Raw genomic sequence first — 25459 nt, forward strand, 5'->3', positions numbered from 1 at the left:
AATAGGCAACAATCACTTTTAAACATTAAAGCTGTGCAAACAACTACCCTAAAAACAAATCACATTAGTGCTGCCACAGTACTTTTAACACACGTTTGCTTTTGCTGGTCTCTCAAAGTGTTGCTGCTGGATGTATGCTTCTAAATTTAAGAGACACCCGACTCTTTTTGTTCTGCTTGGTCTGTTCTCTTCTTGGCATCCAACTCCTCGCGTCCCTTCACTGTTGCTAAGGTAACACTCCAAACATTTTATTTTTTAATCCATACCGTATTGAGCTCATTACCACAGTTACAACTCGCCTGCTGCCAGGATGGCCTGCCTCCAGCTGACCCGCAACCGTTTACTGTCTCCTCCCGGACCAATCAAGTTTGGCAAACTCCTCAGTAACCCTCCCCACTGCCCACCAACCCCCCTCCTGGGGTTTCCTCTCTACTCCAATTTTCTTCATCTTTCTTCCTCTCTTTCCTTCTCCATGCCGATAGAGCTGTCAGTCAGCCCCCTGTTCTGTTTTTTTCAACCATGCCTCCTATTCATAGCCCTTAACACCCCTCCGCCAGACCTCTACAACTTGAGCCTTCAACCCCCAAAAGAAGTAGACACTCAGCTTTATAGTATTTATTATAATGTATATCACTCAGACTATAATTGCACCAAGATTATGTCGACGTTTAATCAAAACTTGGAACCATCTAAGCTTCTGGTTTCACAGGCTCACTTCCTTCAAAGACCAAACTAACCAACAGCGGAGCCAATATAAACTTCTATACAACCATTTCTCTCCTCTCTTTCTCTTTCTTCCAGACTTATTCAATGACAGAAAGCATGCTGACCAACTTTAACTTTGTGTAGACAAAGGGTGTTCTTCTATAATGGGATACTGTTAAATTATAGTCTCCAAAATTTAGATTTCTGGTCCATTTCAAAGCTGTATAAATGCTATGTGAAAGTGTCCAAACCTACGAGGAATGTGTGCAATAAGTTAAAGGGTTCTGAACCATTTGTAGAAAAATATGCATAAAGAGTGTATGATTGATATAAAGTATTTTCAAATTAGCATGCTAGAAATGAATGAAACTCAGTTTGACTGATGTTGTTTTTGTTCACTGAAATGTGTGTATATTTATTTTTGAGTACTGGATATTCTAGATTGTCCAGTCTCCAAGCCCACCTTTGCATAACTGCTCAAAGATCATCTTACAGCATATGACTCTGTTGGAGTACAGCACAGACTGATGCCCCTTAGCCCATCAGCCAATGTAGCAGTTAAATTATACTAGCACCAGAGACACTAGAAGAGTTCATGTGTCCACATTATTTACATCATTATCTCTCCACAGCATCATCCAAACAGAGCAAAAAGGCTATTTGTGCTTCTTCTAATGTGACCTGTACATTTACCATTTCCTTCACCTCCATTGGAAACTTAGAAAAGTATCTGCTCAGAATTCAGTGTGTTTTTTGTACTTTGTATCTTGTGAACGTTACTCTGGGTTTTTTTTAAGCCAACTGAGCAATACTGTAACTAATGTAACTGTGTAGAGCTTATACATGTTTTCCTACATATTGCAAAGAGACAGATACATGATTTGGGGGTTCATCATGTAATATGTAGGCTAAATAATTATAGTATAGTAATTATAGTAATAATAATTACTGTTTTTCTTAATGGCATGTTTTGTGCCTACTCTGATGAAAAGAAAAAACATATCTATACATATATATATATATATATATATATAAGTCTTAAGCGTCTCTCTCACACACACACACACACAAACACACGCACACACACACACATGGTTATACACAGTGGCTATTTCAGTGAGCTCTGGCAGCCGCAGGCCAGCTGGAAGCAACGTAAGCGTAAGGTGATACTCAACAATGCCACTAACTGGCCAGGCCTCTCGTCTGTACACCAGCTATAATGACATTAACATGGCCAAGGCCAGTGCAGAGCCAGGACACGCATGCACGCACGCACACACACACACACACACACAAAAAGGAGTCTAGGATCACTTTCAGCTCATAGCGAAATGTCTGTGTCGCTTATGTTTGAAACGAATACTGTGGGACAAAAATACACAAACAAAAAGTGAAATACAGACACAACACACACACTTAGACGTCACCGCGACTCCCTTTTGAGTGGAATCAGTGCGGGTAATAAATAGCTCAACATTCAACATTACACTGAGATACCATTCACAGCACATGCCTCATTCCCTCCAAGGAAGCTGAATATGTTGTGTTAGTACAGTGTCATAAAACAAAAAAGATTTGGGAAGCGCTTCAAAGTTTCGAAGGGGAGGATTTGAGTAACAAATTTATCCATTGAACTAAAAACTACCAACAAATCCAAGGTAAAGAAAAAGAGCTGGTCTCGCTGCCTCCTGAGGTGGAACGGTTGAGTCACACTTTCAGTATCCAGCAAGTTCCATCCATGAATTGTTTAAGACAGAGCAAAGCTTTTGAGCACTTCAGGAGAAAAAAAAGCACACACACAGACGAAAAAAATGTTACGTCCCAATGAAAAAAATGATGCATTCAAAGCAAAGAGAAAGAGTCTTTGAGCTCCTGTTGTTAGGTAACGAATAACAAACTGACAACAAACAGCGAGGCTTGCTGTCGTCCTCGAACCGGAAACAATTACTTTGAGAGTTTCCAAGTGAGCTTTTTATTAGGAGGCATGCAGCTATAAACCAAATTACTGCATTGCTTTGGTTTTGTTCTTCTAAAGTTGGAAAATATAGAGCTTTAGAAACACGGAGGGTTCTCCTTGCAGCGCACTCACTTCAATCTGTTGAGCGTTTCAAAGTGAAATTTGTGCAAAAACAAAAAAGTTAAAAGCATAAACTTATTTCAGAACACTGGTGGTTTATTTCACTGGACCTGCAGCAGGCAACTCATATTAAATCTTAATAAACAATTTATCAGTATAGGCTGTTGTCTAATTTATATTTATGAGTTTCTCAGTGTTTACTAGTATAATGACTTATAAAAAAAACAACTTGGGACTGAGGATAAGTAAAGCAGAGATATATTTTGCCAGATTTTGAATGTTTTCTTCCTGAAGATGCAAGGCAAACAAGTCCAAAAAGAAAAAAAAGAATCAAAACAACCTATCCTTGGAGTGCACCAATCATGACCTACTTGGGGTTGGTGGGTTCAAAGTCTCCCCCCCTAAAATATTAATGAGTTCTGCTCCTCCTCGTTCTCCTTGTAAGCAACATGGGATCAATTGCACAGCAGAATTGGTCTAATCATGTTCCGTATTTTACTTAATGTTTGATCCTCAGAATTTATGATTGGTTGATCAGACCGATTGAAGATGTTTTGGAATATGAATTTCCCCCTGGATCTTGGTACAAAGGCCCTGTCTCCTTTCGCCCAAGGGAAAGAGATGAGCTGGGCAAGAGGTGAGTGTGGACAGGGGAATTCCCTGAGAAAGGGCCTTTAATTGGGCTAAAACCCTGAGGCCGGGATCGCCCCTCCAGGGCAAGTGGAGAGCTGAACTCCATTAAACACACATATACACGCACGCATGAACGCACACACTTACACATACACACTAATCACCTCTTCTCTTAAAAAAAACACCCACTCAGTCAAGGCAGGCACACTAACACGCCAAAACCATCACTTGTCACTGGCCCAGCTGCTCCCTCTTCAAAGCTGTTGGCTTCTGGGTGGCCGTGGAGATGAGAGGAGAGAAAAGAAGTTCTCAAGAGCTGCAGCCCGAGCCAAATGACACCAAATATCATCCATGAATATTCTTCAGACTCATGTACGAGCTGAGAAGAAACCTTGAACTCTGAGCCAATGAAATAGTAGAGAAAATGTGACACAGGAGCAAAGAGTTTGTAGACCCACAGAGGTGTGAGTCTCTGTTTTCAAGTTTGTGTTAAGGAGCAGAAGAGAATACTTAATGGATCCTAATAGCTAGTAGGGAGCAATAAAAAAATTATTGTCCAGTTCCCTCTCTCCTTACCACCTTGTCCTTCAGGCTGTTGCTGGCAGTTTATGAAGACAGGTTCACATCTTTTAGTGAATGAAAAAATACAACAAATTTAAAAGTTTGTCTGTTAGTGTTGCACCATGAGTGATGTTATGTGCATTGTTAGTAATCTCAATTGGTGGCAAGGTATCAGTATGTTGTTCACGTGTTCTGCATAGTTAGCAAACAGTATTTGACCTCAGAGTCAATGTTCTAGGAAAATAACTCCTAGATTCTTCCAATATGATTTAACAAGACTACTGAGCTTTAATTCTATTTGAACATAAATTAACTCACAAATTGCCTTTTTCTAATCATTTTTAAATTTTAGTTTATGATGTTGTAGAGTTTTTGAGTCCTATTTTAATTCTACGCCAATGTATTCCTAGGGCTGGTCCTAAGCCCGGATACATGGTGAGGGTTGTGTCAGGCAGGAGATCCGGCGTAAAATCTTTGCCAAATCAAACATGCAGATGATTAAGAATGAGATTTCCATACTGGATCAGTCAGGGCCTGGTTAACAACAAGCGCCTGAAGTGCTGGTCGCCAACACGGTGCCAGAGGAAACTGCTACTGCTGGCCCAAGACAAAGAAAGAGGAAAGGGGGAAGGCAGTGAGAGACAAGGAAAAGCAGGAGGTGTAAGGATAGCTGGCAGTGGATTTAACCAATGGAATGGAAGTGGCTCTGGTGAACATGTATATCGAGAAGAGGGCAGAGCATTACAAGAGTGGAGGAATGTGCACACAGGTGGGACAACATGCTATGCAGAAGAGATGCAAGAGATAGCAGAATGCAATGTGTTGGCAGGGTAGAATGTAGCTAGACACATTTGGATGGTAGTTTGCAGGATTACTTTGGAAATCAAGAAATGGAAGGAATTTTTAACCAGACTGCTCAACACAATCTTTTAAATATACTTATTTGGAACCAGCTTAACACAATCTTGAAGAGTCAGAAGATGCCTTGGAAATAGAGAAGAAGTGTACTTGACAGATGATGGAAGGGGTGGAAGGGTGGAATATGATGTTTGCAGATGATAGTGAGAGTAGGGAGCAGGTGGAAGAGCCTTAGAAGAGGAGAGGACTGAAAGTCATTAGAAGCGAAACAGAATATAATTAATGAATGAAATGGAGAAACACAAAGTAATAAGGTGATTATGCAAGGAGTGCAGATACCTGATACCTGAGGTCAACCACCCAGGCAGGGTGGAGTGGGCGGAGACGACTGTCAGGGGTGATTTGTGAAAGAAGGATAGTAGCAAGAGTGACAAGTAAGATTTAAAGATGGTAGTGAGGCCTGCTATGATGTACGATTTGGAGACAGTGGCACTGACAAAAAGCCACGAGGCCGAGCAGGAGGCTTAAGATCCTAAGAATTTCACTGGGACTGAACAGGATGAAAAGGATTTAGAAATGAGTAAATCAGAGGGACAACTCAGGTCGGAAGAAAGTTAGAAAGGCAAGGCTGAGATTGTTTCAACATGTGTAGACGAGGGATCGTGCTGGACAAAGGATGTTGAATATGGAGCGGTCATACAGGAGGAAAGAGGAAGACCACAGAGAAGATTCATGAATTCATGAAGGAGGTTATGAGAGTTGGTGTGACAGAAGAGGATGTCAGAGAGATGGAGTCCCATCTTCCTCTTTGTCCCTGCTAAATCATTTGTTGATGCTTGTAGTTATGCTGCTTGTGGTTTGTGTACGGTCCTTGTTTCCAGTTTGCTTGTACTCTGGATTCCTATTTTGTTTATTTCATTTATTGCATTAGCCAAAGACCGCTTTGTTTTTTTTTGTTGTTTTTTTTGTTTTGTTTTTTTATATATATTTGTGTTGAATTAACAGTGCTGATTTTATAACCTCAAAATCTGAAAAGGTATGACTGGAATTGTAGCCAAAAGTATTGAGTATTTAAAAAGAACTGAAAAGTTTATTTAGTTATTTAGCAAATCTTTATGTTATTTATTTGACAGAGCCAAAATTTCTTTTTTAGAAGAAAAGTAATTGCTATGAAACTGCATTCAGTTCATGTAACTCTTTCAGACCTTATCAGTAAAACGTGTGTGTGCATCCTATTATGCATCCAGATGTGACCTGCATGTCCTTCTAACCTTGTTGCCGTTGTTGAGGTTCATGCTGCTGAGGGCAGATAGCTTTGCTTCCAGACTCTGGTGTCCTGGCTGCTGCTGCTGTTGGTGGAGCTGCTCCCTCTGGATCTGCTCCCTCATACTCCTGGCCTCTTGGATGGCCTTCATCACTGCATCCTGGTCCCCAAACAGTGCTGTGGAGTTGAGACTGGACAATATGTCTGCAGGTGGAGAACAGACGAGAGACAGTCGTATGTCACTTAGACTGGCAATACAGCATCGGGGACATGTTCGGGTAGCATAAAAATGAATTGCACACATTTAATACTCTTCTGGCTCTGATGTGAATAACCACTGAAAAGAAAAGGTTATGCCCTTTTTTGACACTTTGTGTAGGGAAAGGGATTTCCAATCAAGCATACATAAATAAACAGATAACTTTTATGAATATACCATATGTACAAATGTACTGGCCTACCTACAAATTGCCAACAAGAGCTGCTCAGTCATGGAAATCCATGCCGTGAAGTTCCCAGCTCACAGATTTTGTGCTGACGTTAATGTCAGAGGAGGTTTGGAGCTCTGCAGTTATTGAACAGGGACCCAAAAACCCAGATCTGTAATTTTACGTGGTCTGCCACTTCGTGGCTGAGTTACTGTGGTTCCTAAACACTAGCACTTTGCAATCATACCACTTATAGTTGATCGTCGAGTATCTAGGACTTAGAAAAATTCCCAAACTGGCTTGTTGCAATGGTGGCATCTTACACACATTACCACATGTGGCTAGGAGCTTGACTTTATAAACCTGTGGAAATAGGACTGAAAAGACCTGAATTCAAAGATTAAGAGGTGTGACCCAAGACTTTTGTCCATATAGTGCGCTCATATTTGATCCGTGCTATTACCCAGTGCTACAAATTTCTATTTGAACAAACCAGACTCCAAACTTTTTAGAACTCAGTTTAGTGCTTTTACTTTACTTCGTAAGATTCTACTGATACTAGAATAGAAAGTGTAAGTCCTTATAGTCAAACGTTCAGAAAGGCTGAATACAAATTCCCATTAAATAACATTTCAACTGTATAAACATGAGATTTCCAATCTTATATCAGCTCCAAATGTTGTTCAAGTTTTGTTCCAGGCCATTTGTGTCAAAACATGACTGAGCCTCCTCCCCCTTGTTTAAGCACCATGCTTCACACTTTTGAAGCCGATGCACATTTGAAGAATAAGAGGAAATAAATAAATAAAAGGATGCAAAGTTTCCGTCGCCCTCCTCATTTAATTAGCAGACAAGTAGGAAGCACTGTATGCTTGGGTGGCCGTTAAAATGGGCAAAAAATAACTTTGCAGGAACACAAGCGTCGCGTCCTCAAAGCCACTCCAGACAAGCTGGTGAAATTGTTTTCTGGGGGGATATAATGAGAGGCTTTAGATTGGCCTTAATAACAGATAGCAGAGGTAGGGGCATAAAAGGTCTAGTGCGGGCAGACAATGATGTGAGGAAGCTCTTAAAAACCAAATAACGTGTGCTGGGTTTCACTGCTTCCGCTGCCAGGGTTTTCATTGGGGCTAAATACAGGGCTTTGGACTCCTGTAAAATACAAACACACACACAAAACACACACATACACAGGTCTCCTCATGGGGTTTAGGTGTCTGCAGCCTATCAGGCACATGCGACGCTTCTTGGTTTGTCTGTGGGTGGCTGTGGGAGTGGGAGGTGTTTGGGTGGGTGATGTTTTTGTTTTTCCGGCTAAGTTGAAGGCAAGGTTTTTTTTTTTGCTCGACGTGTTTGCTTTGGGCGGATGTACACTGCAGATGTGAGCGATACATTCGTGCACAAATGCATATTAGTGTTGGTTTGTGTGTGAAAGAGAATCCATGAGCAAAAGTACATCAGTGTTTCGCCTCAGTGTTTTTTCTTCGCAGCATTTACTCTGTGTCATTGTAATTGTAGATGAGTGTAAGGATAGTGTTATTGAATGTTAATGAAATGTAGCAGTGCTAGTAGACTGGGTGGCCCACCCCAGCTAGCCCGTGGTGTTGTTACCTACCCAGGGAGGTGTTCCGGCCCATGCTGGGAATTGGGCTGGGGATGCGGCCTTTGCCCATGCCTGTGGGGCTGGTCTTGTTTCCAGAGAACAGACTCTGTGTTGGGGATGTCGGGGAGCGAAGAGGTTCAGCTGTCTTGGGTCTAGCTGAGAGGTTCAGTGGCTGTGTGGATCCTTCCTCCTGTTAATGAAACAGGTGCAGCATCCATTTATACAAAGTCCTTTCAACAGGAGCTAAATTACTAAATTAGGGTTAATAAAAAGGCTGTAAAGTAAGCGTTAGAAACTGATATAAAGCTGAGCAAACCTGCTGATGTTCTGCAGTGTTACTTGAAGAGCCTTTGGTGATCCTTAAGTTTTTGGCCTTTAATAAATGAATTCGACCGATCAGCTCTTTAAGCCTCCTTACTGCATATAAACAATGGTACATTTGTTTGTGTGATTTCTTATTTCTGATCAGATCTTCATGACCACACTAATCCACATAAAGAATTCTTGGAAAAGGAAAAATAGTAGCATAAAGTAAACTTCAGCACGCCAGCACAGTCTGACTGCGGCTGTTTTGTTGGCAGAAAACACTTAATGAACGTGGCTCTAATTTGGAGTTGAGCCGCAGCTGAGGAAGTTTTGAGAAGGGAAGGAGCACAGAACGAGCTTTCGCGTGGGGAAAGGGGGTAAGTTGAGATGCGGGTGGCGTGCTGAGGGTGGGATGAGTATGCGTGGGGTTTGCTATGGAGGATGAGGAGTTTGGAGGGCACGGCACTACTGTTTGAGTGCGGTGAGCTCCGACGCCGGTCTATTGTGACGCCGGTTGCAGCTGTGCCCCACACACACACATGGCTTCCATTACTGCCTCGTCACCGAGTAAAGATCAGGCGTACGCTGCCAAACAGCAGCCAGCGCCAGTGTCAGCTTGTGAGTGCACATGTGTTTGTGTGTGCATCAGCCTGTGACATTTAAATAAGCTGTTTCTAATTGACAGTGAAGAACACAGGGGCCAATGCACAGCTCATTGTTTCAACAAATTCCATATTTCCAGCTTTCACTTTTACTTTCAGTGACCATCAACATTATTATTACAACATTCGGAGCCCACTTTTTACTTCTTCTATTATGTTGTCTCCGAATTTATCACCATATTTCCCTGCACATACCCATAACATGAAAAGTCTAATTCACTATTGTAGCAAAAGTCAGCAAAGCCATTTACACATATTTAAATATAACATCATCAAGAGAACACACAAGAAGCTCTCGGTACATCTAGACCGGCTCTATTCTCTTGGCAGCGCGCACTCATTTAACAACATTTGAACAAAGTACCTACCTTAATCTGAGAGACAGGGCTGGATGCTCGCTTCTCGCTCTTGAGGGTGGAGGGAGAAAGAGGACTGGAGGAGTTGGGAGCTTGTGGGAGGGGAGCCATCTTGGCTGCTGGTGAGATCTGCATGCTTGCCAGCTGGGCGGCATACAGCTGCTGCAAAAAAAGGGAAGAAACCAGCAAAACCGACAGGCTATTAACATCGCGCGCCAGCAGCTAGTCAGTGGCTTTCCTCTTTCATTCTCTCTCCTCTTTTCTTTTTCATACACACACACGCGCGCACACGCACGCACGCGCACACACACACACACACACACCTTTGATCCTGTCAATTTCATTTATTTATTTATTTTGGTTTATCCTTTCCCTGGTACTGGCTGCATCCTTTGAGCCAAAGACACACTGTAGTTAGATGGAAACAGGCACGCACGCACACACACACACACACACGCACGCACACACACACACACACACACACACACACACACACACACACACACACACACACACACACACACACATCTACATCTGAAGTTGACAAGAGCATCCCACACAGATGTAAGATTTGTTTGAGGTATTATTTATCAAGGAGGGATTCCAGCAAATTATTTTTTTATGCTACATTATCTGCAGAACTTTTCTAACAGTTATTTTTTCAACAGATGCTTGGAGCAGCTTGCACATAGAGCAGCATCTTTCAGCTTTTAAATAGGAAACAAATGGTACCTATTCTGAAGTTAGGTTTAATAGCCTTGCTTCAGTTTTACTTGTAATAAAAGGTTGGTATTGTCCTGATGTTTCAATGTTTAGTCTTGGCTTTCTTAGCAGAGGAATAACAAGTCAAATAATGTAAAATGAGATTAGGAATATTATATGAGGAACTGCTTCATGGGTCTCTAACTAATCTTGTCACCTCTGGTTTGTTCTTGCATTAATGCTTCAGGCAATTTCTTTACTTACTTTAATCCAAAGCAAGACGACAGTGGCTAATCAGATTTAAGCAGGTGTTCATAGTTTACACCTTGGACCAGTGTTTCAATTGAAAAAATCCTTGAACATAGCAGAGAAATAAAAAAGAAAACCCTCAAAGTAAAAGCCTTTAGTGTTGGATGAAAACATTAAATGACAAAGGGGAAAAAAGGAGAACTGACTTTTCATCCAAGGTACTTAGCAAAAATCAAAGAGTCAAATACTCGGCCCACAGTCCAGGGTCTTCTAAATCAAAGCTAACTGGCCAGACAAACCACTGCCTGAAACCACTGTCAGCCCCTGTCTAAATGCATTGGAGTGTGAGTGCTGGAGTATCAAAGAGCCTGTCCTCAGGAAAACCACCCAGACGTGGCTGGCCTTCAGTAGATTCCCTCTTTTCTTTCTGACTTTTTTTTCTCTTTTTTGCTTTCCTCTCATTTTTCATTACTCTCACCTCATCTGTACTCCTCCCTCCTTCTACAGTTCTGTCTTTATTTTGTCCCGCTTTCTTTTGATCTCCCTTTGACTCTCTTCACTTGTCTTCTGACTCTTAGTTTAGGTCCAGAAATCATTTCTCATATCTTTCCACCCCATCTCCAGCTCTGTTTTTTTTCCCCTTTCTTTCTCTGTTTTTACCTTCTGCCCCTTCAGCCTAAATGACCCCCAGTGTTGTGAGATCTGATTTCCCTTCAGTCAAAACTGCAAAGCCTCCCGGGACCAGAGATCCAAAGTAAAGAAAGCACAATGGAGAAAGAGAGAGAAGGACAGAGTTTTGCAACGCAGACACACGAGACCACCGTCGCTTCACCGCCAAAGCGCCAGGCTCAGCAGTTGGGGCCAGAGAAATTGGCTGGCCCTCTCTCCACTTCTCTCAGAGCGATATTAAACACAAACAGAAGGGGCCTCGCCGCTGAAACAAAGCCCTGATGTCACGCCGCTTATTTTCCTTGGAAGGTACCGGGAGTGCTCGGTCCAACCCCTGGCGATATGAGATCCCTGTAAGAATGTGCCTTGAATGACTGGTGGTGAGGCCTCTCGCGTCAATCAAGCCGACCACAGAGTTACTTCTGGTGATGCCTGATATTCTTACAGCTCTAAGGGGAGCAGGGGCTGGGGCAGACACATGAGTCCTTGAGGTAAAACACACAGTTAGGATCTCACACCCATGTCTGCACAAACACACACACACGCAGTGCTTTTTTCCCCCACAAACACACCCACAGCTTTTGTGCTGCGAGCAGCGATTCTGTCAACGGTTACAAATATGAGGAGGGAACTGTTGAACAAACAACAGACTGACAATAAGAGCTTTTACCTAATTTTTTTTCTCTGCTTCTTCAAGACACTCAGAGATTGATTGTGTACTGGGGAAACCAATCTGCAGCGTAAACAACACCAACCAGAGTTCCTGAGATTCAGCCAACTCCCGAGGGAAGACAATGCTGCAATTTCCTAAATTGCAAATTGACAAAGAGGGCCTCAAAGTGTGTCTCAGCTGTCCAGACTATTTGACTCTTTGGATATCAGTGCCCATTTGACTAAAATCCAAATCATTAGTCTGTCACTCTTCACACACGTGATTATTAGCATTTTTGCTTTCTCTTTTTTTTGGAGGGGAGCTACATCACTGTAATTCTTTAGAAAACAAAGAGAAGGTGATGATGTTTTGGGTGTCTGCACCTCTGTTTGGACTATCAGATCGTAGTCCACCAGCAGCCTCCTCCATGCTCAGACTGCTCTGTCCCATTAGGGCTGAGTGGAGACTCCCTTCAGCTGGCCTCTTTTAGTGTCCAGCTGCTATTGATCTCAGGAGTGCAAAAAACAAATGAGGTTTTGTCTTTTTTTCAGCAGGTTCGTTTGTGTGTGTGTGTGTGTGTGTGGGGGGGGGGGGGGGGGGGGGGGGGGGCATGAACTGCACTGACTATCACTGAGTCGGCCCGGACAGAGGGCAGACTCTAAATATTGCACTTTTGTGTTAAAAAAGATGGTAAAACAGATAGAAAGAGAGACGGGCTGCATAAAGACCTCTGGTTCTCGCTTTTATCAGTCTGTATCAAACATGTTTCTCGTGTATGACAGAGAAGGTCATTCACGCTTTATGTACAGTGTGTTGGCAGTCGGGCAGAAATCATTACCAGGGGCCACATTAAGTTTCCTCACCTTTGTGTCCGTGCCTAACACTCACTAAGCATGGAGACACAAAGCTAGAGATGCTTATGATTTCAGCAAGAATGTCTGCTAAGCAACTGTATGTCCCTCGCATTAGCGGCACACAAAGAGGGCCTTTCTTCAGCAGAAATCTACTGTTGTGAAGGGTCTATTGCAATGCTCTGGAAACAATTGGATGGATCAAGTTCCCACGCCAATAGTGGAACATTTGTGCTATCAGAATTGGTAGGTCAGTTCATGATGGGTCAAGGCTTGCTTAACAGCCTTTACCAGACAGCTTAGTAATGCAGATTTAGATGATTTATAAAGGTGTATAGATATAGATATACAATATAAAACTTTTCAGACGGCACTTTCTGATGGTGACTTTTCCTGTGTGAAATTATTCTTTCTGACCTTCAGTGCCAGCCAGCTGTTTGAATGAGGGCTACAGGGTTCAACTTTGAAACATCTGGAGCAGTCTGACTACAACATCTGTCTATCCTGAACTGAGCATCGATTTGGCATTACAAATGTTTGATGCCAGCTGGTGTGTTTTGACTACAGTATGTAGCAGAGGAGGTTGATAACACAGAACAAATACAATATCATTGTCTGTTTATGGTGCTAACACGATAATGCACAGTTTCCCTTTTTCACAGTTAAAGCTGCATCCAGACTAGAACTGATTTGCCTGTCGTGCAGTACTTTAAACCTGACAGCTGGTATCTGGCTACCCAGGTAACCCTCTAATGTATTTACTACAAGGTCACATGTTAATTAGTGGCATCCTGCGTTTTCAGTGGTGGTCGCTTCAGTCGCTTGCCTGCAAGTTTATCTACGGTCCCGCTCACTTCGCTGTGCCAGTAGTTATCTGTAGCCATTGTAGAGAAGTGCCGTTCGGTTTATATAGTCTCTGGTTGCTACGTCACTCCTGCAAATTTACTGAGACTATCTAAAATTAATAGAATAGGTAAGGCCTCAGTTTGTGGCCTGTCAAGACATCACATCAATTTTACAGTAAATGTAAAATTGATTTGATGTGAAAGAGTAAAAGTAACTACTGTAACCAAAGATAGATTCATATTTTATATCCATACAGATTTTTAATGTATGCATCATCATCATCATAGGTGATGGTAGCAGTAACAGCTGCTCAAATGCAAATATGGATCGATCACAACAGGACAGATGAGCAACAAAATGTGTCAGCTGTCACTGCTGGATGATCATATGTTCACTGCATATTGAAATATTGAAAGCAATATGCTGCAATGTTGGGAAGAGCATCAGAAAGCTGCAGCTTATATACTGAACGCGAATACTGCAAATACACCCAGGTCTTGTAAAAATACTAACTGATATCATAACACTACGCAGGTCTTTTTGTACATTCTGCAGCCCACGTTACTGCCCCAAACGGTGCACCTTAAACATTTTATTGATGCAAATGGACTAACTAACAAGACAAGTACCATTATTAAATCTCATCATCAGGATTTCTTTTGACATTATTGTCAAAACAATATTCAAATATGCTGGAAACCAGCACTCCATCTCCTGAAAAATTCCTCAAATAATTGTTTTTTTCCCAGCCTAAATACTTCCTCGGTCTCGCTGCTTTTTTTCTTTTTTTCTTGGCAGTCTCTGACTTGTTTTCAACCGATGCCTTGATGAGAAACTTCCTCTTTCATTCAGATTGCTCTCTCTGCCTCTTATTCTCTGTGTCTCAGGCAGTGTCTAAACGTGAATGAGTTTGCGTCTCTGACATCACTCATCCTCTTACCTCTCACTCACCGTACAGCTCTTTTGATAATTTCAAAGCCAGGAGTGGAGCCAGGAGTGGAGCCTCCCGGCTCCGATCCCCTCAGCGCAGCACGGCGCTTTGCTAAGTCAATAGCGGCTAATGAGGGCCTCGATAAGCGAAAACCACAATACAAATTGAATAAACTGGGATAAGGATTCTTGTTATATCCAAAAGGCACGCTATGGTAACAACTGACATGATGAAGCAGTATTGTTTGCCAGTGAAAAAGCTCGTGAGGGCTTTTGTTTTTTCAGCTGACGGTAGGTAAAGCAGGAAGTGTTAATGATGTGTGATGTTATGTTGTGAAATTCCAAAGCATCTTTAGGGAGTCGAGGTTTTCTTCGTTTTTATTTCACTGATTTGCCCGCTCCCCTGGAAATGTGCTCTGTGATAACCATTATGGATAAGTGCTATTCTCAAAGCACATGTGTCAAGCAATAAAATATTTGATGAATTGTGTGGGCCAGGTGTTGTGCTGTTGGGTTGGGAATTCCTCTGTGATTCATCATAACAGCTTTTGTCTGCCACAGCTGACAAACAGTGGATAAGAGGGCTAGCATTTTGGCAACCTATGGAGCATCATCTTCAACCAATGTGTCACGTTGCTTTATTGAAAAAAAGAAATCAAATGTACAGGAACTCTATTAAAAGTATGAAGAAAGCTCCTGTTCCAGCTTCTGTTTGTATTTCAAGTTCTTTTAGAATAATGATTTGAGCTTGTATGGAATTTTTTTGGAGGTAGTTGCGAATTTTTTAGAGAATAAAAAAGGTGGGAATTATGGTTAGGTTTATGAAAAAGCAAAATCAGAAAACAAATAATGGCAGCAGACAAATTACTGTGGTTGCAGGTAATTCGTTTGCTTCATTTTTTTTAAGGTCAGGACCTACAAGCTGCACAGAGGACACCTCCAAGTGTGGCATTTCTCTCTTTCTCCCAGTTCTTTTGATAACAGTAGACCTTCTGTCTGCTTATTTAACTATGCAGCCATTGTACGTGAAGTTATCACTTCACATGCAAAGCATCTAGTTCTTTTCTATATTGTAGCTTTTGCCAGAGGCTCTTCCAAGGTTAGGTCTACCAGACACTCAACAAGTTGCACAATAGCCTTGGCTTCTTACTCATGACGTTCAAAACAGAAAAGATTTCAAGCTAGATATAGATTAATAGACTGCTGTGTTCTCTAAGACCGCAATTGATGGGAAGTATTACATTTTTTTATTTTAATCAACATGTCATGTTATATTTTTTTCTCATTTGGAGTCTTTTTTAAATTTATCTTTTGGTGTTTTTCTTTCTGTTCTTTATTCCTTCTCACTAGACCCTCTCCTGGGTTAAAAGAGGAAACACACAAACAAGGCAGAGGTGTGTCATTCAATACACATCACAAGTGCATAAATGATTTACATATTTCACTCAAAACCCATCTGAATACCACCAGCCCCATTTCTAACCCATCCTAAATAACAGCAAATAGATTCATCTAAACTACTCAGCTAGTTCAATTTTTGCTCTCATCTCAGCTGCTGCTTTTATGTACCTGTCAGTCAGCACTCTGGTATGTTCCCCTAAATGGCGAACAAACAGTCACCCTTTTTTTCTTTGTCTTTTTTTCCAGACGTCATACTTCTGCTGCAGTTGTTTAACTGATTTTTAATGCATTCACTTAAAGACTAGACACAGACTCTGTTCAGTGACTGAATTAAAAGAATTATTAGTGGCACTCTGAAAAAGTATACAGCACAAGTTGGACAAAAACATTTTAATCATGTCATGTCAAGTAAAGTCAGACCTTTGACAACAAAGGCAATAAGATGTTTGAGTCATCGCCAAGTGTGCGGGAGGTTTCACATAATAATACTATTATTAACTGAATCCAGGTGAAAATGAAGCATATCTTACAGAAAAACAGTCACACCCACCAACTTCCACACCCTCACTTTTCATCACTTCATTGTCAGACAGCCTGTTTCTGGTCTTGTTTCAAGTATGTGATCATTTTGTTCTGGTAAGCCATTACTCACGTGTTTTACACAGTTTTAATTTAGAGGAAAAATATCTCTCTATATTCCAAGTAGTATTAAATCACACACACACATTTTTGCTTGTTTGTTTTGATAAATTAGTTTGTGTCTTACCTGTAGTTGTAACGGGCTGAGTCCAGTCGCTGCTGCAGCTGCCATTGCAGATGGAATGAACTGCATTGGGTAATTCTCACCTGTTGAATAACCAAAACAACACATATTGTAGAGCGAGGTCGTGGGGGGTGTACTGCACAAGAACTAACCTGCTCTTTACCTTCAGTCAGGCCTCTCTGTCTCTTTCGCTCTGTCTCGCTCTTTGTCTCCTTCCTTACTCTTCTCATGTTTTTATTCATGCCAAATGAACCATGAAGGGTCACAGAAATTTTATTCAAAGGTTATTAACGCTTGCTGTCGGCACACTCGAGTGCTTGAGACCAGAGCGAGCAGAGTTCAAGTCCAGAGCTTCCTCATTGTGATGCACTCATAAATTCATATATGAGTATGTGTATAACCCCTACTGTTTGTCCTTAAAAGGCTTTCCATGTCCAAGCCTTTGTTGAAAACAGACCAATGTCAAAGGAGAGTATACAATAATAGCTTTTTAATCCCTTTCTTCATTTCTGCCTCTCTTTGCGGCCTCACGGGAGTGAATGCTCATGCAGTAGGAGTAATATTCGTATGACGGGTCAGTGCTGTACTGTGTCAGGCAAGCACCTGGAGGGATGTTTGCAAGAAAGGAATGTGCAAAAGACTTGATGAAAGCAGGTGGTGCAGACAATCCAATGAAGTGCGGTGCATTTCTTTCTGTGGGCGACTTTAAGTGTTTTTTCTTTAGCCTGTTTGTGCAAAATCCTTACGGTCTGCCGAAACATGCAGTATGCATGCCCTTATTTAAGTGCAACGTACGTGATTTTTCTGAGTGCGTCGCCCTTATGTCTATATTGTTGGGTTGGTGTGCAAAAGGTGAAAACTCTTGGGAGAAAGAGACAGAGAGGGAAAGCGTGAAATTCCATGTTGCAATACATTGGATCTCTGCGCTAATTTTCAGAACATTCCTCACCTGACACATTTCATTAACATAGACTGGGATTCCACTGCGTGTGTGTGTGTGTTTGTGGTGGGGGTGGGGTGGGGTTATACCTGGCTTATAGGACATGCCTGGTGGGAAAAGGAAGCCTTGCTGTGCTGCGGCAGCTGCAGCCAGAGACCGCTGGTCGTGAGGAAACACTGGTATCATCAGAGGAGGCATATGACCCTGGACCTGGGAGAGAGAGACAAGAGATGAGAGATATCTGCCAACTGCTGTATCCATTAAATAATACTGACACACAGACACAGATTCACAGACAACAACAGCAAAAAAAAAGCTCCAAGATTTACCAAAAAACTCAAAGATTTGTAAAGAAGAATAAAAATCATGAGCAATGATAGAAAAGGCAGATGAGAAACGAGAAAATCGCAAATAAACAAGGTAAAGAGGTAGAAACAAAAGCAATAAAATAAAACAGAAAGTCAGCAGAGAGAAAGAAAGAATGATTTAAAATGAGAAATCACAAAGGAAGGTTAAAGTGAGGAACGATAAAGATCAGGATGAAAGGAAGGGGAAGACAGGGAGAAGGGAAAAAACAATGCAGGCAATGACATGATCAACTGGTGCATCGAGTTGAAGAACAGAAGCCAAACAACAAATTAAGACGTATACTCTTAAGAGACAAGTGTAAAGATGCCAAGAAAAGGCCTTTAAAACAAGAGAGAGGTTAACAGCTGCCTTTCATGTCAGCTTGAAAGACTCTTAAAATCTGTGGGTTTGACTAAGTCAAGACGCCGAGGGCTTGAACTGAAAAGAAACAAATCAAAGATGAGCCTGCGGGAATCTATTAGGGCTGACTGCGTTAAACCACCGGACGACCCCACTTTCTTTCCTTCTATCTCTTCCCTTTATCGCAGTCTTTTCTCTTTTTGCATTTTTTTCCTCTGGTTGCCTCTTCTTTTTCTTAAAAAAAATGCCCCCAAGGATTGTTTGTTCAAATGGCTTATTAAGAAATATAATTTCTCTCTTTATATCATTAATAGAGCTCTAGAAGTTACTGGATAACTAATGTTTCAAGTTTAAAAAAAATAATAAAAACAAAAACCCTTGAAAAGGAGAAAGGAAGAAAAGAAGGCAATGTCAAAAAGCCAAAAAGTCCATATTAGGGAGGTCAAAAATCAAAGTCAATCAAATAAATGTCTGATAATAACTAACTTTACTATTAATATTACTATATTTTCTTCTCTGTGATTGATTCCTCAATTAATCAACTTGTGAGGGAAAAAAATCTCAAAGTTTCTTGTCATTTCATGTCTGCTCTTCATTATTCTGGCTTTATCCTGTTTTCAACTTTTCTTTTGTGACTATGTTACACTTTCAGATAAATGTTTTTAGACACTTCCCTCCTCCTTCCATTTCCCTCCTCACTTCAATGCCCTCTACCTCCATTTGTCTCCTTTACTACCAATTCATTGACAACGCTGCCCTCTCCCCTCCCACTGACCTCCCAGGGAAGGTTCATCGCTGGAGCTCAAGCATACACAAGCAGCATGTCGCATGATTACTGTGCATATGTGCAGCGGGATTGCCTTGCTGAATTAGTTGAATAAGATGACCGTCTTATGCGCTGTTCGTGGTTAGTGTGTGGATGGATTGAAAGGCTTGAGGTAGAAAGGTTCAAAGTTCCATAGAGAAGGAAAGAATTATTTCTGAACTTACTGTGTTTGCTCAGGCGATTAATTGATCAACAGGAAGTACATGGACAGATTTTTTTTTATATATACCTGATTAATGCTGAAGAGCATTTTGCTCCTCAGAAATGCTCTCAGAATTCATGAGAATTTTCTGAGAAGAGTTCAAAACTCTTTTTTATCATTGTTAATTGGATATCAACTGGCTTTGGGCTATTGAGTAAACCAAATAGAAATACACTGCTTTGTCCATTCCATCCATCCTCTTCCCCTTATCCAATTCAGAGTCACATGGGTGACTGGAGCCTATCTCAAGTGCCACAGGAAAAGATGCAAGCTAGACTTCGGACCGGTCACCAGTCTGTCGCAGGACTAACACAGACAGACAGACAGGCAACAATTTGCACTCACATTTTCACCTACGGTCAATTTAAAATCACCAGTTGGTTTAAAAGTATATAATTGGTTTAAGAGCAGGCTTCTGCGCACCACTTCAGACAACTACATGGAACAGAGCCGTAGTGCAGCAGCCCTGGTTCAAGTCTGACCCGTGGCCCTTTTCTGTGTGTCTTCCCCTTCTCTCATCACTGTCCTGTCTATCTTCACCACTACACTGTATAATGAAGATAAAAATGCTCAAATGTGTGTGTCGCCACACATAGCCCTGCCAAAACAGAGCATGAGCCACCAACTTGCATGCTTGGTCTGGTATGTGTGGAGCTACAAGTGCCACCTGAGCAGCTCCTCTGACAGCACTGATAGGTCACACAGATAAAAAGCCTGATATCTCAGGAGGCAGTCATCACACACACAAGCAAACACACTTGTAGGTCAGTGTACTTTTGAGGCATTCCTATAAACACATGCAGGCAGACAAGAGGGCCGACGTCTTGTGACACAGACAAAAGAGAATGAAGAGAGAAGAAAAACAAGTCTGTGTGTCCGAATGGCTAAAAAAAGAAGGAAAAGAGTGAAGTTGGGGGGTGTAGGTTATAGAGTGGGACAAAATGCCCCCATTCATTGTATTCCTCTGGGAACACTGGGACTGACTGGGGCTGCTTCACTAGCGCAAACACACAAAGATCTCCTTTTACCAAGGGGAGGGGGGGGGGGGGGGGGGGGAGGTTGGATGAATGGACTGGGGAAGGTGGTGCTGCAGGGGCCCCCCTCTGCTCAGCCACTAAGAAAACACGAGGTCCCCTTCCTCTAACTGCCCACCAGACACATCGACATACACACCTAGGCAACAAGGAACATGTGTACACACGCAGACACACACAGAATTAATGGTCCTCTTGTGTAAGGGCAGCAAGGTTAGGGGGCAATGAGTATGTATGTGGTCTGTCTGTACACTGATCTGTTTGAGAAACAGAGAAGACAAAGAAACATAGTTGCCTGATTGCAGCAGGTATGCACAAGTGGATTTGAACCAGTGCAACACTAAACTTGACATTCACAGCATCATCCACCGCTGCAAAGTATGCATGTAAAGTATGTAACCAACTGAAAAACATTAAGTCCTGAAGATTTTGGTGATGTTGCTCTTTGAGTCAACTTTAAAATGAACAAGGAAGAGCCAAATCAATATGTTTTTATTGTTATTTTTAAACTTAGGTTTAACATACTGCACATCATCTCACTACCGTTCTGTCAATATTTAATCTTACCTTATAAATATTGCAAAAATATTTCCACCACTGTCCAGTGCATCCCCAAAACAGGCTTAATGTGTAGAAAATTGCACACTGATGTTACTGCATAATACAATAACTGCAGGTTACTGCAATTACTGTAATTTCTGGCATCATTTGGGAAAATTTCCTGCAACAAAAGCTGCTATTCCAGGACTGCCAACAACTGCCTACAAATTAAATTAAAAGAGGATCGACTTATCAAAAAGGCATGCTTAAAGAAAGACAACACTTAGTTACAGCCAGCAAATATGGCTTCAGAGATGCAAAATAGCTTACACACAGAATAAAACTATAAAAAAACTGGGGGGAAAATACTCGCTGAAACACATAACCACACATATAACAAACTCTACAAGAAGCAAGTGCTACAGCACATGTACACACACACACAAACACACACGCACACAGTAATTAACCATAGGCCTCGAAGAATAGGAACGTTTTTGAGTTTGATTTAGAATGTGGAAACAGTTGTGATGGACCTCAAATCAGCACACAGCTCCCTTCAGAGACCAGGACCACAGTAAAGTGAAAGCACCCTAACCAGACTTGGGTCTAATTCTGGGCACTACTATATATTCTCATGGACAAGCTCCTAACCTAATTTTCCTGTAACATCTGAACGTGTTGCACCAGCTGAATAGGTTATAGGTATATTTACTATGAAAGCAAGTAGTTAGTGACTATGTCGAATATTTCTAATAGCTCCGTTTTCAGCCAACTAACAGTGTCACACTGTGGTTCTGGCTAATTCACTTCTGTGTCGGTATAGGACAGATAACTGTGGGGGTAAAGGCTGGACTTTAAAAATCCCGATTTATACTGAATGCAGTTTTAATCAAATGATTTAGTGTAACAAAAGTTTCACTAACATAACTGAGAGCTAACCAAGTGTGAAGCTCATCAGTGGCTATAGCTGGTTTTGGACAATGTTGTGCTTCATTTGGATTATCCAGCTGATATACAAACTCAAGTTAAGATTATACATTATGATTTATATATTACGAAAAGTAGCAATTTTGTTGATGATTTGTTAGCTATAGATACTTGAGGAGCTAATGGTGCATTACAAAGGACCAAATATCAGATCACAACGTGGTGCATCACTCCTTAAAACGAAAGCTGATCAGTAGCTAAGGTGGCCCTGAGTGGCCAAACGGACTGCAATTTAAGAAAACACCAGCAATAAGAAAAACGCTGCAAAAGCACACAAAACACAACCCAAATAGGAAAAAACGAGAACAGAAATAGGAAAAAACAGATTTCCAAAAGCACAAGGGAAGTGTTTCTGGGGAGACAATAACCCGACGGACCAGTTGCAGGAATCATGCTAAGAATTGCGCTGGGAGACACTTAAAAGAAGTGGAGGATCTATCGGTTTTGTGAGGAAAGAACAGATGAGCGGTAAGTATGTTAACCTAGCTATTAGCCTAAAAATCCGACATCAGTATCATATGAATCATGATAAAACATACCTACCATGTTTTGGGTTCCTGCAACTGGTCCGTCGGGTTATTGTCTCCCCAGAAACACTTCCCTTGTGCTTATGGAAATCTGTTTTTTCCTATTTCTGTTTTCATTTTTCTATTTCTGTTTTTTCCTATTTCCATTGTGTTTTGTGTGCTTTTGCAGCCTTTTTCTTATTGCTGGTGTTTTCTTAAGTTGCAGTCCGTTTGGCCTCTCAGGGCCACCGCATGATAGAGTTTTCCAAGGTCTTTTCATTACCACCTGGTTGTTGTGCATGCTTAAAAAAAGTTAGGGTATACACAACAGTTTTAAAGCTGTCCATAAACTGCCTTTTTGAGACAGGGTGTATCACGTGATAAATGCAGAAGTGGGGCTAACACAGTTTGGCCTCCAAGCCAAAATCACCACGAGAGCAGATTTTTTTTTCTTTCACTATCTTGTTACACCCACGTGAGCATAATGAAAACACACTATAATTAAAGGACACAGAATTACTGTATGCTGCTTATAGGATTTTTATTTAGGCGAACACACAGGTTAATAGATTGGAGGGAGGGCCACTGTAAAATCGGGAATTAGGCATTTTCCATAGCTGATGAGTCCAATCGACGTTATGGGCTTTCCATGGCTTTCCGAGTCATTGTGTCTGAAGCTGTATTTGCTGATGTAGGAGCTGCCTGTCTATCTAAGCCATTTCCTTGCTCCATTAGTTCTTATGCATGTGTGTGAGTGTGTGGATTATTGTGTTTGTGCCTGTTTGTGTTAAGGCAGGTTTAACACCCCGGCTATTTGCGATCTCACCTTACATCAGCACTTTATCGACAAGGGAAAAGCTTTAGGTGATTAAGAGCAGCAGTGATGAATGTAGAGAGGGGAAGATCAAATCTATTGTGATGCATAAATAATTACATCTGAAACTTATTTAGCTGTCACAGACTGCCAGTACTGTGTCAAAATCCTAAATTATGAACGGCGATCAAAACCATATCGTAGCTTGTAGTTCATCACTGTGTAAATAGAAGCCACATTTCAGCAGAGGGCAGCACACAGAAATCACGGCACAGGATAGAACAGAGTTGAAAATATGAAGCAAAAACAATAAGAAAGCAACACTCGGAGGCAAGATCTCAAAGAAAGAAAAGGAGGAGGAGGGGAGGCGAAGGAGGAGACAAGAGTTATAAATGAAGAACAGAGAGAGAGGGAGGAGGAGGAGGAGTGCGGCTTTGCAGTCATTAATTAGCCCGTTAGCTAGGGCCCAGGCGGTGCGGTTAGGGCCTGTGCCTTTGTGGGCCTGAAGGAAATGGGCCACATATGAGAGCCATTATAGGAACCGACTTAACAAAGACACATGCCTGTCAGCCACCAGGCTGGGCTGGGCCACTCTGCCCACGGCACACAAAGAGCCCGCCACCACTGTTTGTGTGTCTGTGTTTGTGTGTTGGTGTGAGCACGCGCACATGTGAGTGTGTGTGCGTGTGTGAGTTTTTGCACATGTGTGTATGTGCACATGTATGTATGTTTGACTGTGTATGTCCTAATGTAGATAATTTGATATCAAATGGCTATAATATTGTTATTGCATAAGTACCATGTGTGAGTTGTTATGCACGTGCAGGCATTTGATCTAATAACATCTGCTGTGTAACATATTTCTTCATACTTGTGTATATGACTCGGCGTGTGCAACCATATCAGAATGGGGCCTTCGGAAACGTTTCTTTAACCCGTGGACATCCCCCGCTGGCCCTCCACACCATTTAAAACCACATGACAGGAAACCTGGGTCACTTTGAACTATGCTCCCCCACCACACTAGCTGACAAACACACTGACACCATCCTGAAACAGAATCCAGAGAAGCAACAACAAGTTGCAGAAATGGAAGAGGGAAAAAAAGCAGTGGAAAACAGCTCCCACTGACTTTTCATTGTCTTCCATTCAGAAACCAGATACACATAAGTCACAGTTTTTCACAAGTCAGCGCTGATCTATAAAACTTTCAGAATCTATTAGGCGTCCAAAAAATAAATGCTAATTAATGACTGATGGTTGGTTGGATGAAGCAATAGATAGCATGAGCTGTTTGAAAGTAAACCCCATGCAGTTTCAACTTTTGCACTTTTCTAGCAGAAACTTTGTTTAGGTTCCTTATTTTTTCCATCTGGACGGCATCTAGTGTTTCAAATTAAGATATGAACAACAACTGGCACTTCTAAAAAGTGGTTTTACCACACTGAGCCCTATTCTTTCAGCTGAAACAGTAGCATTTGGTCAGCTCCTCAGAGTATTGGCCTGAGAGGAGCTCAGGTCTGGATTTGATAAGTGGAAACAGACCAGTGCACCGCCGCCTGTGTGTTTAAGGCCAACACACATCCGACACAGCGTAAACAGCCCGTACCCCAGTGACTAAACCCTGGAGCTTAGCCATAATAATTCTAACTCTCTGTACAGTAGATGCACCATGTGCTGCTTTCTGCGCTTGGTTTGTTTGCTGACAAATGCTATTGCCTTAAAAATAACTTAAATAACAATAAGATGCAGCACAATTTTTTCAGTGAAAACAAATGTTTTTTTTGTTGCATTCATTTTTGTATATTTATGAAAAAGCAGATTGCAGTAATTCTGGCCTTTTCAAATTCAATTCAACAAAGAAAATAAAAGTGAAATACACATTATGCCCTTTACAACAGATGGTTGCAAAGCTCCACATGATAACACTCTGCTCTCAAGAGCCATCTTCTGCATATCTCTTCATTCTAAAAAAAAAAAAAAACATGACACAGTATCCATGCTTCACAGTGTGGAACAGGATCAGAGTAGGAGCTGTTTTTTATGGTCTCACTCTCCCTTGGGGCTAAGAAGGCTAATGAAGTCCAATCCGAGCTTTATTAAGATCCAAGGGTGAGGCCTCATAATAAAAAGATGAAGAGGAAGACGACCAGGGGGGAAAGTAAACCCTCATTAACTATATCACACCTCAGGAGAGTAGGGAGATCCAAAGCTTGGGACCAACAGGGCGTCAAAAGTAGCACGGGATGGACGGATGGCAGAGGATTCAGATTGTGAGCCAACCACTTAAAAAAAAATAAACCTGTTAAATTCCCATGTGACAGTCAGCCATGCTGAGCAAATTGATCAGCATTTGGTGCACAGCTGGTGGTAATTTCTTGGT

The 25459-nt window shown here is 41.6% G+C and overlaps 1 protein-coding gene across 5 annotated transcripts in view; it reads right to left on the reverse strand.

Moving 5' to 3' along the window:
- LOC308392683 (transcription factor SOX-6-like) overlaps positions 1-25459 on the reverse strand; it is a 104333-nt gene that overhangs the window by 14349 nt on the left and 64525 nt on the right. For 4 of the 5 annotated variants that reach the window (XM_080875851.1, XM_080875850.1, XM_080875853.1 and 1 more), the window contains 5 exons: positions 17546-17666; positions 16520-16599; positions 9466-9615; positions 8142-8319; positions 6106-6302 (listed from right to left, as the gene is read on the reverse strand). In XM_080875851.1, the coding sequence (XP_080731977.1) occupies positions 6106-6302; positions 8142-8319; positions 9466-9615; positions 16520-16599; positions 17546-17666 (726 nt within the window). The remainder of the gene's footprint in view (positions 1-6105; positions 6303-8141; positions 8320-9465; positions 9616-16519; positions 16600-17545; positions 17667-25459) is intronic. The other variant, XM_080875854.1, reaches the window with a different exon arrangement.

This window comes from Rhamphochromis sp. 'chilingali', assembly GCF_963969265.1.
Source record: "Rhamphochromis sp. 'chilingali' genome assembly, chromosome: 2".
Lineage (NCBI taxonomy): Eukaryota > Metazoa > Chordata > Actinopteri > Cichliformes > Cichlidae > Rhamphochromis > Rhamphochromis sp. 'chilingali'.